The sequence below is a fragment of the Phragmites australis genome, chromosome 19, assembly GCF_958298935.1.
Source record: "Phragmites australis chromosome 19, lpPhrAust1.1, whole genome shotgun sequence".
NCBI classification, from domain to species: domain Eukaryota; kingdom Viridiplantae; phylum Streptophyta; class Magnoliopsida; order Poales; family Poaceae; genus Phragmites; species Phragmites australis.
Window position 1 is genome coordinate 20,142,473 of NC_084939.1, and position 15,686 is coordinate 20,158,158.

A 15,686-nucleotide genomic window follows, 5' to 3' on the forward strand; every position below is an offset into this window, starting at 1 on the left:
GCAGGCATAGAGGATCAAATGTACTAACTCCTCGCTCACTCACAAAGATATCCAAAACGTGATATGTGCCTGTCGGTGATATGGGAACCGGGGATTCTCGAGTCCCGATGCCATGACAGCACATTGCCACGTGGCGCCATCCCTCGGGGACCATCTCCCCGAGGGCCCGAGAAGAGCCAGGCCCGGCAGGGGGTGTTCGGGGCCAAGAACAGTTAGTTTCCGAGTACCCAAAGTTTCCTGAGGACCTGAGAAGAGCCAAGTCCGGGAGGGGGTGCTCGGGGACATGAACTGGTCCCCGAGTGCCCAGAGTTCCCCGAGGACCTGAGAAGAGCCAGGCCCGGGAGGGGGTGCTCGGGGCCAAGGACAGTTGGTCCCTGAGTACCCCGAGTTCCTCGAGGACCTAAAAAGCCCCTTGCCGATGGACCCCACAAGGGTTCCATGGTGAGGTGTCAATCGGTGGAAAGCCCGATGCTGTATTTAAGAGGGAGCATGGTCGGTCACATCCAACCACTCCTCCCACGCCTGTCGTACTGAGTATGTCAGTCCCTATCATCGCCTGGTAGGAAGGCGTGGGAACATTTAATGCGACAGGTCCCATCGCACGTTACCCTGCGGGGCCCATAAAGGAGACAGCTTGAAGATATCGTCGATGGACTCGAGGCGTATAGCCTGTCGCCCTCCCGCGTCAGACTGTGTCAGATCTGCTCTGACCGGACGGGCATGCGAGGATATTCAGCGGCTGGTCGGTGGCCCCCGTGCGCCTGCTAAAGTTGGGGCGTAATGACTGACGGGACCGACCGAAGGGCGCATTTTCAACCTCTGTAACATCAAACTGTAGACTCCTAATGGTTGCTTTCTATTTATGACTTACGGGAACTTGTGCCCCCGATCTGGGCACGTCGAGCCTCCCCCGGTAGGATAAAAGGGGGAGCTCTTCGTAGAAAGACAAGTTTTAGCAAGTCAGAAGGTTGAAGCTAGCCGAAGCTCAAGACTTGATAGATAGACAAAAAAACTTATAACACAGAGATCCAGAGAAAGTCATTTCAAGAGCATTAATAGCATATCAGACACACAGGAGTAGGATATTACGCTCCGTACGATTCGAACCTGTCTAAATCACTTGTGCATTTACTCCTACTTAACAAATTAAATTTGCGCCAGTTTGGTGAGGCCATGTTGAGTTTCGTGTACGAAATTAACAATTTACTCTGGAGTTTACGTGTTTAAGAAAGACCGCATAATCTATTTATAAACTTCATCATGCTTGAGGTATGGAACAAACAGTCGATTTTCTGATGTAACTTCTTAGTTGCAAATCTTTTTTCTTTTTCACGTGCATATGCCTTCCTTAACGCCCCCCTGAACACTGAGGAATCCAACTTTAAAGCATGAGCCTTTATTCATTGAGTCCCAATTAAGTATCTGTCACCTTAAGCTCTTAGCAACATCAATTCCTTGCTTGTCCGAGTAACTCAGACACCTTGCTCTAGTGATTCGGGCTCTATATAACAAGACTGCAGCAAGGGACAAGCCTGGACAAGGTCCTTTAAGAAGTGTACCTGCTTGTCCACCCAACTACTAGTACTTGTTTGGCTGTAATGATTTTGAGATTTTTTTTTTCTCTCTTGAGTCAACCAAGGCGGTCGGATCATCTCGTGCCGTCCATACGAACTGCCAATTCTGCAAGCGGGTATTAGACCAAGCCCAAGAGAATTCTTTCACTGGTAGATTTTCGTCGTGAAAGAATTTTTGTTTCTTTCAGCGTTCCTAACGGTTTCGCTTCACGGTTCCCTTCACGACGGGATTCTCAGGGTCATTCCCTTCAGGACGGGATTCTCTCTCCATTCTCTTCGCGATTCTCCTCAAAGGGAAGCTGTTGGAGATGAGAGGAAATAAAGGGAATAGAAACGGGGAAGAAAATCGGGAAAGGAACAAAATAAAGAGAATATGGTTAGGGATAGTCTTATGAATATCCTTGTTGTTTTAGATTATATTAGTTCATGGCTAGTACTAATTAAGAAGTAGAAATAATATGTATATATTTCTTTCTTACTAAGCTGCTTGGTGGATGGCCTGTCTTAAAGCTGATCTTCGGGGCTTCGGTTGGGTCGAACATTCAAGTCTGAGCTCCTTGCTATGGTCTGACCTTGTTACTTTGTGTTACTGATTCCGGCTACTTTAAGGTGTGGAAAAACTGTGTTAGTAAGTATGGAAAATGAATGTTATGTTAGTAACTTCGAATTCCGTGTAATACAAAAGCTGTGTACTGCAAACGCTGCTCATATGGCAATCGTGTGTGTTGATGAGTGATTACTCTCTATTCTATTTTGCATTTTTTTTTACTGACAGAGAACGTGTATAGGACCTCATAAACTCTATTAGGTGTACTTCCCGCGCGTTGCTGTGGGTTTTATTATGCATTCAAATGTAAAACCACCGGACTAGTAGCTTGTTTGTGTAAGAGATGTTGATATATGTATTTAAATGTTCCAACATTCAATGCATCCGAATTTTTTTTGCCCGACATGGCAGTTTACCCGAAATTCAGCAAAAAAATAGGCGAAAAATTGAATCCTGGTCTGGGGAGTATAACTTTGGGGAAACTCAAATTTGAGACCTGTTTCCTACTGATATGCAAAAGAAACCCACGGAGCCGAATGTGGCAGAGGACCAAGCCCACCCTTGCGACCCTCCTAATATCACTATTTAAAATCAGGAACCCTAAACTATCGTATACATTAACAAAATGTGTGCCAGTTTGGTGATGCCATGTTGAGTTTCTGCACCAAACAATTTACCTTGGAGTTTACGTGTTTAAGAAATAGCATATAATCTATTTATAAACCTCATCGTGCTTGAGGTATGGAACAAACAGTCAATTTTCTTACGTAAATTCTTAGTTGCAAATCCTTTTTTCTCCTTTTCACGTGCATGTGCTTTCTTCCTTAACGCACCCCTGAACACTGAGGAATCCAACTTTGCATGCCCTTTGAAGCATGTGCCTTTATTCATTGAGTCCCAATTACTCCATCTGATTGCAAATGTAGGTCGTTTTAGCCTCCTCAACTATTCTCTAAATATAAGTCATTCTCGAACTTCTATGCGTTTTTTTCTCTTTTGTTCCCGTCTTGCCCTTGTTTAATAAATACTACTACTCTTACAAATGAATGAGTTATCTTTTCTAATACAAAATAAATAAAGGACAATAAGATCATTTGATCTACTTTCTTAATCCTTGTGCACAAATCTAAAACAACTTTCATTTACAATCGGAGGGAGTAAGTATTTGTCACCTTAAGCTCTTAGCAACATCAATTCCTTGCTTGTCCGAGTAACTCAGACACATTGCTCTAGTGATTCTGGTTCTATATAACAAGACTGCAGCAAGGGGCAATTTTCTTGTCCACCTAACTACTTGTTTGGCTGCATTGATTTTGAGATTTTATTTCAACCAAGGCAGCTGGATCATATTAACTGCCAATTCTGCAAGCAGGTATTATGAATATCCTTGTTGTTTATGTGTTACTTCATGGCTAGTACTAATTAAGTAGAAATAATATGTATATATTTCTGTGAGCGAAAGAAATATGTATATATAACATTTCATGAGTATTTTTTGCTGACTAAACGAGACCCGAAGCTTCACTGCAGGCTACATAGTTACTATATAATCTCAATCTGCTATGTTTTCTACAAAATTGTGTGGTAGCGCAAGTTACTATGTTTTCTTTTTAAAAATTTGCAGGCTACATAGTTACTATATAATCTCAATCTGCTCCATGGATGACATGTGAGCAAAACAATGGTCAAAACCAGCCTGTGCGATCAAAGTGAGCTGGTATTGGAAGGTTAGGGGCTAAATAAACCGGATAATACTCTACGGGATTACTCGGACAACAAAGATAATTTCCAGGAGTAAAATGGACATTTTCAATTTTAATTGTATCATCAATAGTTTTGTAAAAGGTGTCATTTTAATTTGCAGCATATGGAAGCCGGTGCAGCTACCACTAGATCATCAGGAGGAGCACAAGCACCGATGGACAGGCGTCTCGTGGCGGCAGCCAAATCTGGTGATGCCACATCAATGATTGATCTTGCTCATGATGACCCAGGCGTGCTGCTTGGAACAACACCACAGGGGAACACCTGCCTCCATATCTCCTCCATGCACGGCCACCAAGGGTTCTGCAACGAGGCCCTGCGGCTGAACCAGTCTCTCCTCACCGCGGTCAATGCGGATGGGGAGACACCACTGCTCACCGCCGTGACAATGGGCCATGCTTCTTTGGCATCGTTTTTACTCGGACGCTGCCTTGATCAGCAGCTGAGCGGGGCGATCTTGGCGCAAGACAAGCATCGGTATAATGTTCTCCACCATGCCATTCGCAGCGGCCACAGGGAGCTCGCACTGGAGTTGATAGCAGCGGAGCCTGCCTTGTCACGAGCCGTGAACAAATACAATGAGTCACCCATGTTCATAGCGGTCATGAGAAATTATGAAGAAGTCTTCGAGAGACTGTTGGGGATTCCTGATTCCGCTCATGGGGGAGCCTGCGCCGAAAATGCTCTGCATGCTGCCGTGAGAAATGGCAATTCAGGTGAGGTTGCAGATTACGAACATACATAGAATACACGGAAAACTGGAACTAGGATTGAGAGAAATCAATACTATGTAGATAGCAACTTATTACTCTCTATATCATCCTTAGTAATCCATAGGTATGATAATTCCGTCATTGTTAACCATTGTTTGTTCCTTGATGTGTTTTCAGTTATCGCAAAAAAGATTATTGAGACACGTCCTCGGCTGGCCACAGAAGAAGAGATTGAGGCGAGTACGCCAATGCGGATGGCTGTACTTTGGGACCAGATTGACGTTCTAAGAGTATTGTTGGAACATGACTGCTCTTTAGGGTATGAAGTAAGCACAAGGGGTAATCCTCTTCTTACTTCAGCCGCATTTCGAGGCAATGTAGGTGTCGCTCGGGAGCTTCTTAACCATTGTCCGGATGCTCCCAGTTGGGATCCAAATGATGACTGGACATGTCTTCACGAGGCTGTATCGGAAGGTCATGAAAACTTCGTAGAATTTATCCTGCGGGCCCCACAGCTTCAGAAAATCGTTAACATGCGGAACAGAAATGGAGATACTGCTCTGCATATCGCAGTCCAAAAGTGCAATCCGAAGATTGTCTCTGCTTTACTGCTTCACCAAGACATAGACGTTACAGTTGTTAACAACTTTGGTAACCCAGCAACCTGGCAATTGTCTGCTGTCTCCGATCATGCCAAGACTTTGAACTGGGTACGTATGTTTTCTCCATATGTTGGTCCCCTGAAAACCTTAAGGACAAGGTGTACTTCTGGACTGCCATATTGTGCCCCTTCCATCCATTATGCACTTTTGAACTTTTAGAACTAAGCACGACTAATCATTTACATTACTCAGCAGTCTGCAAACAGGGCCCATGCAATTTACATGTTTACACAGACAACCATTAAGAACCATTTGAAAGGAAAAACAGAAGGATTTTAAAGCCACGTGACTATTTTGAATTCAGTAACTGTCACAATAAACCATATAATTTGCTGGGGCACGTCACTTTATGAAACTACCTTACAAATAAACTAATTCAGACTAAAAGGAATGAGAAATCAAGAAGGAATTCAATACAGATCCAGAAACAGATTGAGATTATATACTCTCTCCGTTCAAGAATACAAGGCGTATTTCGTTTTGGCATGGTCTTCAAAGTTAGACTTTGACCATTATTTTCTCACAAAATATATAATTTATGGCTACAAAACTAATATAGGGTGAAAGAGTTTTGAAATTTGAATCTAGTTGTTTATTTTTTATACACTAAATATTGATCAAAATATATATAGTTTGACTTTATCAAAATAAAATACGCCTTGTATTTTTTAACGGAGGGAGTAGTAACTATGTAGCCTTCAATTTTTTTAAAAGGAAACATAGTGACAGTGTAACTAGAAGGTACCAACATAGTAAAACAAAAAAACTTGCGCCACCCCTCAATTTTGTAGAATTTATTGTTTTCCTTGAGTATTAAATTAATTACTCCGAGCATCATTTGCACCTTTCTTTGAATTCATGCAGAATGAAGTGTCCATGCTTATGTTGAAAGCTGATCCAGGAAATATTTATAATCTCAAAAACGTCGTCAAGGCTACAGTAACTAAAGCATCAAGGATGGATGTCAGGTCACTGACTCAAACATACACAAGCAACACTTCCCTAGTGGCGATCCTCATGGCGACGATTACCTTCGCCGCCGCTTTCACCTTGCCCGGAGGATATAGCAGTGACGCTGGAAGTGAGGGGGTTCCCATCATGTCAAGGAAGCTTGCGTTTCAAGCATTCTTGATCTCCGACACCTTAGCAATGTGCTCCTCACTTGCCGTTGCCTTCATATGCATCATAGCCAGGTGGGAGGACCTTGAGTTCTTGCTTTACTATAGATCTTTTACAAAGAAGCTTATGTGGTTTGCATACGTAGCAACAACCACGGCATTTGCAACTGGTTTATACACAGTTCTGGCCCCTCGTCTCCTATGGTTGGCTATTGCAATTTGCATTCTGCCAATCTTATTGCCCACTCTTACCAAGCTGCTTGGTGAATGGCCAGTCTTGAAGCTCAAGTTTCGGTTGGGTCGAACTTTCAACTCTGACCTCCTTGATATGGTCTGACCTCGTCACTTTGTGTTGTTGATTCCGGCTACTTTATGCTCGCATTGTTTGTTCCAAGACATGTTTAAACATTGTAAAAGAATGTTATGTTAGTAATTTGGATTTCTGTGTAAGACCTAAGCTATGCATTGAGAACGCTTCTAGTTTGCCAATCGTGTGTTGATGATTAATTACTCAAATATTCTGTTCAACTTTTTTTTCAAAGTTTACTGATAGCAACCTTGGACTTCATATTTTAGGCACAATAGAATCTGAACTGTATTTTTCAATGACAATGAGACCTCATTGCTAGGCCTCCAGCGCCGCCGCTAGCGACGTTGACCTCGCCACCTTAGCCGGTTCTCAGGGCCATGTGCGTAGCTGTGGAAAAATGCCAAATACTCTAAAAGTCAGTCTGATTTTAAGATTTTTTCCCATAAATTATTTTGTTGCAAAAATCCCCCAAAAGCTTATTCGGTTTTGATATTTCCCTTTTTTCATTTTTCATATATATATAAACAATGAAAAAGAGGAAATCATTTTTCATATATACATATATATACACATGTATATATATATATATGTATATGTATTATTCGGTTTTGATACTTCCCTCTTTTCATTTTTCATATATATATATATATAAACAATGAAAAAGAGGAAATCATTTTTCATATATATATATATATATACACGTATATATATATACACGTATATGTATATGTATATATACGTATATATATACATGTATATATATGTATATGTATATGTATATATAAATATATGTATATTGTATATATACATATATGTACATATATATATGTATATATGTATATATATGTACACACATATATATGTATATATATATGTGTGTGTGTATATATATACACGGCGAGCCTATTCTGCGCCTATGCGCATTTGCTATTTGCACTGCGTACATCTCCCAGTTACAACTCGAAATACTGTGAGTTACAAGTTGTTAGGTAGACCAGTTACAGCTTCACGTCCAGAAATATATAATTGCAACACGAGAAGCTAACACTGTGAGTTACAACCTGTTATTCGCATTGTGTACATCTCTAGTTACAACCCGAAACACTATAAGTTACAACTTATTAGGTAGATCAGTTACAACTTTATGTCTAGAAATGCATATTTCAATACAAGAAGTTAACACTGTGAGTTACAACTTGTTATTCGCATCCATATCCCCCAGTTACAACTCAAAACACAGTGAGTTACAATTTGTTAGATAGATCAGTTACAACTTAACATCTATAAATGCATAATTGCAATACGAGAAGCTAACACTGTGAGTTACAACTTGTTATTCGCACTGCGCGTATCTCCCAGTTACAACCCGAAACACTGTGAGTTACAACTTATAGGGTGTGCGCAGATATGAACTACAGTGAGCATACCTGCAGAACTGCGCACATCTCCCAGTTACAACTCAAAATACTGTGACTTACAATTTGTTAAATAGATCAGTTACAACTTCACGTCCATAAATACATAATTGCAACACAAGAAGTTAACACTGTGAGTTACAACTTGTTATTCGCACTACGCATATCCCCTAATTACAACTCGAAACACTGTGAGTTACAACTTGTAGGGTATGCGCAAATATAAACTACAGTGAACATACTTGCAGAATATATATATATATATATATATATATATATATATATATATAAGAGGGCTGCTCAAAGCAACCATATTTGGTGATGCCAGATCAATGAAGCACCTGGCTCTGCATGACCCGGGCGTGCTGCATGGAAAAACTCCGCAGGGGAACAACTGCTTCCACATCTCCTACATCCATGGCCACGAGCGGTTCTGCAAAGAAATCCAGGCGCTGAAGCTGAGCCAGCTTCTCCTTGCCGTTGTCAACGTAGATGGTGAGACGCCGCTGCTCACCACCGTGACAAGCAGTCATCCCTCTCTGGCTTCTGTTCTCCTCAGATGTTGCCGTGAGCTGCAGCTGATAGAGGCAATCTTGAAGCAAGACAAGAACGGATGCAACGCACTGCACCACACCATCCACAGCGGCCACAGGGTGCTCGCGCTGGTGTGCTGATAGCAGCAGAGTCCGCCCTGTCGCGCGCCGTCAACGAGTACAACAAGATGTCATGTCCTGGGTAATTAGAATGCGATTTGTGGTAGTAATTTAGCAATTAGAGAGAATTTGGACTGGGAGAAGCAAGGAACTGGGGAGGGGCAGCACGATCAGCAGGAGACAAACCGAGGAGGAAGACGAGTCGAAGACGATATCTGTTCTGTTCTCCCTCTCCACGAGTTGCTGGCCTCTTTTGTATTGTTGACCTTGGGCTTGCCTTTGGGCCGTAGCTTGGTCTATTGGGCTTGCCTTTGGGCCGTAGCTTGGTCTATTGGACTTGTCGGCCCACAACGCCATCCATACAGTCCATGATACCGTATATGCCTGACATTACCCCTCCGTGAGAAACAGATTGTCCCCAAGCTATGGCATTCAGAAATTGCCTGCACACCACATCATTGCATCTAATCCATGAATCACTCCCAGAGCAGCAACAATATATTTGCCTTACCATCTCAGCCATCTCCTAAATTGATGGCATATTTATAATTGTAACTGATGATGGTATAGTTGGCTTGTACTTGATCACTGAAACTTGTGCAACTTCCTCACCAGCACACTTCAGCTTCTTCGTGCTCACAATTTTTGTTGCCACTAATCATTTAACTAATGATCTCTGACAAGGGTTCTTAGGGACAGAGATACCTCATGATCTATGAAAGGCCCTACAAGAGATATTCGGTATCTCGTTATGTACAAATACAGAAGAAAGATTCATAGTATGAGGGTATATAATATTGAATCTTTGGATAAGTGCACAACTAATTTCATAGAGTCACTATATGAAGTTAATAGGAAGAAGTGTCTAATGAACTCATAGATCGTATTGTATTCAACTAGCACTCAAATAATAAGCATGTGGCAACCATGCTAAGGAAGGAGCACAATGAGTGCAACATAGTGATCGTTATTGAGGAATGTAGCGGATTACACCTTAAGGAGTGTACTTCATCCTACCATATTTTCCTAAGGGTGTTTATCACTTGAGGAGTTGAATGGAAAGGGATGACATATTGAAAGTGAGATTACCGTTGAAGATATGACAGGGTTCATTTTAGAACACAGAAGATGGTATGTGTGAGTCATATTAATTAGATAATGTCAAGGTCAGAGCATCGGCGTATGCCTTGTATGAGTTTGTTGTTTAAATTAGCAAAGGCTATTTTTGGCAATTGTTTACTGCACACAAGTAAATTGCTGAAAATTGTTAGAAATTTTATCTATCGCTTAGCTTTGGATGTAAGTGTGATGCTCCTATGCTTATAGCATAATCTGTCGATAGCAAATACCTTTTACTAATTAATTGCATGGAATAAATTGATATGTCTCACACATTGGATGGAATTTTCCATTAAATATGATTTAGATCATACGCTCTATATACCCAAACTACAACTTGGAAAAGTGGATCTATAAAGTGGAGCTGTACCGTAGTACCCTATAATGATGTCTCCCTCATGAGAAAGCATTGACCAAGCAATACTTAAGGAATCATTTGACTAATGATCTCCGACAAGGGTTCTTGGGGACGAAGATACCTCGTGATCTATAAAAGGCACTACAAGAGATATTCAATATCTCATTATGTACAAATACAGCAGAAAGATTCATAGTATGAGGGTATGCAATATTGAATATTTGGATAATCTAACCTCACAGAGTCACTCTATGAAGTTTATAGGAAAAAGTGTCTGAATGAACTCATAGATCGTATTCTATTCAACTAGCACTCAGATAATAAACATGTGGCGACCATGCTAAGGGAGGAGCACAATGATTACCTTCACTACATTACCATATCGATGACTATTGAGGAATGTAGTGGATGCCACCTTAAGGAGTGTACTTCATCCTACCATATTTTCCTAAGGGTGTTTATCGCTTGAGGAGTCGAATGGAAAGGGATGGCATATTGAAAGGGAGATTACCATCGAAGACGTGACATGGTTTATTTTAGAACATAGAAGATGATATCTATGAGTCATATTAATTAGATAATGTTAAGGTCATGGCATCCACATATGCCTTGTATGAGTTTGTTGTTTAAATTAGCAAAGGCTATTTTCAGCAATTCTTTTCTCCGCACAAGTAAACTGTTAGAAATTTTATCTATTGCTTAGCTTTGGATATTATTGTGATGCACATATGCTTATAGCATAATCTGTCAATAACAAATAACTTTTACTAATTAACCACATGGAATAAATTTATATGTCTCATACATTGGATGAAATTTCCCATTAAATATGTTCTAGATCATATGCTCTATATATCCAAACTAAAACTTGGAAAAGTGGATCTATAAAGTGGAGAAATACCGGAGTACATATTGTGCCTTTTGTTTGTTGTTCCTTTAAATTCTTGTTTGATTAGTGAGTGGTAACACAATTATTACAACAATGAGAACTTTATTTATTATTATTTTGATACACATAAATTGGAAGAGGAGTGAAGATTCCATGGAAATAAAAATGGATATCTTTCATATAAATAGCCATTGAAATTAAATCTAGTCATTTAACAAATATATAAATATGTTCCTGATAAATGATAGACTATATCTTGCCCCAATATAGGAGTATCCATCTTCCACTATAAATGATCAAAAGTTTTGAACACCCTGACCATTTAAGCCTCACAAATTTTATGGGTGCTTTCGTTCCTATATATAGCACCACGTATGCTGTTATGCTAGATAGAACATCAGGTTCACATCATTGTTCCTTCGCGAGTAGATTAGCACTAAGATGATGTCTGAGAAAGTACCAATTCTCCTCTTACTAGTGTGTGCAATAATTTCTCTCTCTGCTGCAACATCATTCAAAGCATCAAATGCAAACACATACTGCTACAACCACACCCTACTGCCAGCACAGCACCTCTGTCGCGAGTCAGGATTTAGACATGAAGTGACCACACGATGCATCTTTAAGCATAAAATGACAGCATCCTGCTGCCAGCATAGGATCTCTATCATGACTCACACTTTAGACAGGAAATGACCACACAACTCAGCTTTAATAATGAAATGACAACATCTCTGTCCTGACTAAGGCTTTATACATGAAGTGACCACACGACTCAGCTTTAACCATTCACATCTGATTCCATCAAGCATGCCACGGGTTTGATGTTAGTCACAATTCTGACAATTATGAGACATATCTACTCCACGAATTGCTTGAGCTAGATGTTAGTGACCACTCTGATACTTCTAGGTACAAAGTCTACACTCATGTGACTGGGCATAATAGTCAAAACATTTGGAGGAATATATGGTGGCACCATTGAAGTCCTTCAGCGAGGTCATATGCACAGTGATAAATTGACCAGACGAATCTACTCTCCATGTAAACCTAGCCATACTGGGGTAACACATGTTCTTTCTTTACATTGTTTTGCAAATTAGATGCAATTAGATGTATACTCAACTTTCTGTAAATATCATTTATCATTGGGTAAAAATGCATCGCCTTAGCTTTTAGCATGAAATGACAACACTTTGCTGCAGCACAGTATCTCTATTGTGACTCACACTTTAGACACGAAGTGACCATAGGACAGAGTTTTAAGCATGAAATGACAACACATCTGTCGTGAATTAGGCTTTAGACATGAAGTGACCACACGACTAAGCTTTAACCATGAAATGAGAACACCTGTGCTGACTCAGGCTTTAGACACGAAGTGACCACATGCCATTGTAACTTGTCGTATCTTGTGTACGAGTAGAGTACAAGTTGGTGCATATTTCCTTATGTACTGTACCCATAGACAAGCAATAAATGCTTATGATGAACGTTATTTGTGATGTACTTTACTTTCTTCAATGAAATGACTGGGTTTTATTATTGTAGTAATACGTTTTTTCTAAGCCCAATGCATTCATAGGATTTTCTGCCTTCCATGCAGAGGCAATAATAACTCCTTACTGAACTTTTGCAGAATGAAATGACCACACCAAGCAACAGCTTTCATAGGGTATCTCTGTCAAGCATCAATGCCACAACTTTTTCAGCTTTCATAGGGAATCATATGCTCCAGCCCCCAGCCAAGCCCATGCACTCAGTCCATACACTAGCCCCCAGCCACTATAAATAAGCCCATGCAGTGAAGGAGGGAAGTGTAAGAACATTAGGAGTACGAGCAACAACAGGAGGAACTACGGCTGAAGCATTAGGAGGAGGAGCGCATGAGGAAGGCAGCGGATGAGTGTGCCGTGGCTGACGCACACGAAGCAGAGAGGGAAACAAAGTGGGAGAGGGCCAATCGCGCTAAGGCATAGGGCCCCGATGCCCTGAGAAAGGGCAAATATCCTAGGTGCACTCAATAGATATCATCTATTGTAACCCGGCCTATTTTCATTCCCTAAAGCATGTTAGGTTTAGCAGCGGCCCGCTAGGTTAGTCTTTAGGCGTACCGTACATGTCAACATTTGTTCTCGTCATCTCTTTATGGTTAGGGTCCATTCGCACAGCGATGATATATCCCATAAAATATTTATCAGCGTATGTAACCTTCGTGCCGGGTAAAATGATAATAGTGCTTTGACAAAAAAAAATAATTTGCACCAAATGTATGCTATTTTTCAAATTGTCGTATAAAAAATGTTAAATTTAAAAAAAATATGTGCACATATCGCTCATTCAGAGGGCGAGACCAAGTTCTCACCTCTGAACGCGTGAGACCAAGTTCTCGTCCGTTTAGAGGGAGAGAACTAGGTCTCACCTTTTGAACGGGCGAGATCTTCCTCTGAACGCCAGGGCCTGTAAGATGTTGCCCGTTCAACAGGCGAGAACAAGGTATCACCCGCTGAACGGGCGACGATAGGTTAGTTCTGCGATTTTTTTCAAATGGACACGTATTCTGAAAATATTAAACAAAAAATATAAAAAAATTTCGTGATTGGTCTCATCAGCGCATAGTGGAATGGCTCACGCGTGGCACATAAAGGATGTTGACAACTCGATTGGGGTCGCAAGGTAGGTGGCGTGCTCGGGCACTTTGGTGAAGAGTTTTTTTACTATCCTTAGAAAGATACCATACCAAAACTTGGTATCTCACTAGTTATAAATCATGGTACCTTTCGAAGGACCATCGAACACCTCTATGCAACGACGGACTCATGATTTAGTGATCCGGTATTCAGTATTTATGGTATAAAAATTATGGGCTTTGATGTTTGCTACTGTGGTATGAAAATGTAGGTTTTTTCTAGTTAATAGGTCAAGTGGAGAATGGATATTAGCTTGAACTTATGTTTTGCTAGGTGGTATGATGTATTAAAACAGCAAGCAAATAAGTTGACTCAACTAGAGATATGTATATATAGTATAGCTGTTATATACTTATTTTTTTGGGCAAAAAATTAGGTATTCAGTTGAATACCTTTGCACCAACGTGGGTCCGCCCATACCTCTGTGTGAAGCATGCCACGATGGAGTTGGAGATGCTATTGCAATAAGGAGCAATGAGGCACAATGGGCGGCGATAATCAAACAGAATGGTTGCCGTGCAGGGCGTCAGACCATAGGTGTGCTGTGTCTTCAACGGTTATTGCCAGCAGCATATATATGCTGGCGTGGGCTTGCACTTTGTTATTGAATTGGTCAGTGCAACGTAGCAGGCATCATGTTTGAGAGCTTCACAAAGGTGTGTTACGGCGAGGCACGAAAAATGCTGACCATGGCAAGAGTTGCACGCACGTGAAGGATGTCATGTCAGGGCCAGCAAGTGTAGGGGTGTATTCAATAATAATCCAAAGGATGGTGTAGCAGGTTAATTGGCGTGGGCTTGGACATCTTCCTCAACTTTGTTGGGACAGTGGCGTAAGCTGTGTTCGGACGTTTTGACCGGTGAAGATGATACGATGGTGTCTTCAGCGGTCTGGGTGAGTTCATGCCAACTGGTGTAGTTTGATTGTCCTCACGGAGACACTTAATTCCCACCGTCGCAAATCTCACCATGCCTGATGGATCAAGTAGTGATGCTATAAGCCTGGGACTTCCTATCGTGGCAAGGATGTACGTATTCACCTCGTGTATTTGACCCCTCGGCATTGTTCTCAATATTTGTTTGATCAGAACAGTTGAAAGTGGAAAGATACAGGAAACCATCATTGTATATGATAAAATAAAGCACCACAACTGCGGCCCCAAGATTTCTCAATACACTTCTAAAAAACTATTTTTCAGAACAAGGAGGTACGTATTCACCTCGTGCATTTGACCCCTCGGGCATTGTTCTCAATATTGGTTTTATCAGAACATTTGAAAGTGGAAAGATAGGAAACCATCATTGTATATGATTAAATAAAGCACCACAACTGCGGCCCCAAGATTTCTCAATACACTACTACAAAAACTATTTTTTAACACTCACGGTGCTTTTCCACAGACAGCTCATATGACAAATCGTCTGAGCAGTTGGCGGAGGGTCCTACGGTTTCAGACCACCTGTGGAAACAAATTTCCACATGTCGTTGCTTACGACAGCTGCCTGTGGTAATGATACAATTTCCAGAGGTGGGTGATATAAGAAGCTACCTATGTAACATGTCATTTCCAGAGGCGGTTCCTTATGTGAACTGCCTCTAAGTAATGGAATAATTTTCAAGAGACAGGTGACATAAGAAACAGTCTGTGTAAAAGGTCATTTTCAGAGACGATTCTTTATGTGAATCACCTCTGGTAATAAGATAATTACTACAGGCGGACCACATAATTAGCCACCTATTAAAACATCTTTCTAGAGACAGCACCTCATGTGACCCATCTCTAGTAATCTCTCTATAAAACAATACATGTTCAGGAGCTCCATTCAGACCGAGCTGCTATGTTAGAACAAAGCAGCTCAAAGGCAGCCGGGAGA

At 41.0% G+C, this 15,686-nt stretch overlaps 2 protein-coding genes across 3 annotated transcripts; both read left to right on the top strand.

Moving 5' to 3' along the window:
- Nucleotides 1-1,546: 1,546 nt before the first annotated feature.
- On the top strand, nt 1,547-6,859 carry LOC133900038 (ankyrin repeat-containing protein At2g01680-like). Of its 2 annotated transcripts, none has more exons than XM_062341114.1 (4): nt 1,547-1,690; nt 3,986-4,601; nt 4,776-5,308; nt 6,125-6,859. In XM_062341114.1, exons 2-4 carry the CDS (start codon nt 3,989-3,991, stop codon nt 6,713-6,715), a joined length of 1,737 nt encoding a protein of 578 aa, XP_062197098.1. In that variant the 5' UTR covers nt 1,547-1,690; nt 3,986-3,988; the 3' UTR covers nt 6,716-6,859. The 2 variants fall into 2 exon arrangements, with proteins under 2 accessions (XP_062197098.1, XP_062197097.1); XM_062341113.1 differs by lacking the exon at nt 1,547-1,690 and adding an exon at nt 2,707-3,493.
- A 1,576-nt stretch (nt 6,860-8,435) lies between these two features.
- Nucleotides 8,436-8,777, top strand: LOC133900241 (uncharacterized). Its single transcript, XM_062341355.1, has one exon. It carries the CDS (start codon nt 8,436-8,438, stop codon nt 8,775-8,777), a length of 342 nt encoding a protein of 113 aa, XP_062197339.1.
- Nucleotides 8,778-15,686: the final 6,909 nt, after the last annotated feature.

Bases quoted from the DNA above. Each gene is read 5' to 3' on its own strand.
- LOC133900038 (XM_062341114.1), top strand. From the start codon at position 3,989: ATGGAAGCCGGTGCAGCTACCACTAGATCATCAGGAGGAGCACAAGCA. The intron at 4,602-4,775 runs GTGAGGTTGCAG...ATGTGTTTTCAG, and splicing joins CGTGAGAAATGGCAATTCAG to TTATCGCAAAAAAGATTATT. The intron at 5,309-6,124 runs GTACGTATGTTT...GAATTCATGCAG, and splicing joins ATGCCAAGACTTTGAACTGG to AATGAAGTGTCCATGCTTAT.
- LOC133900241 (XM_062341355.1), top strand. From the start codon at position 8,436: ATGAAGCACCTGGCTCTGCATGACCCGGGCGTGCTGCATGGAAAAACT.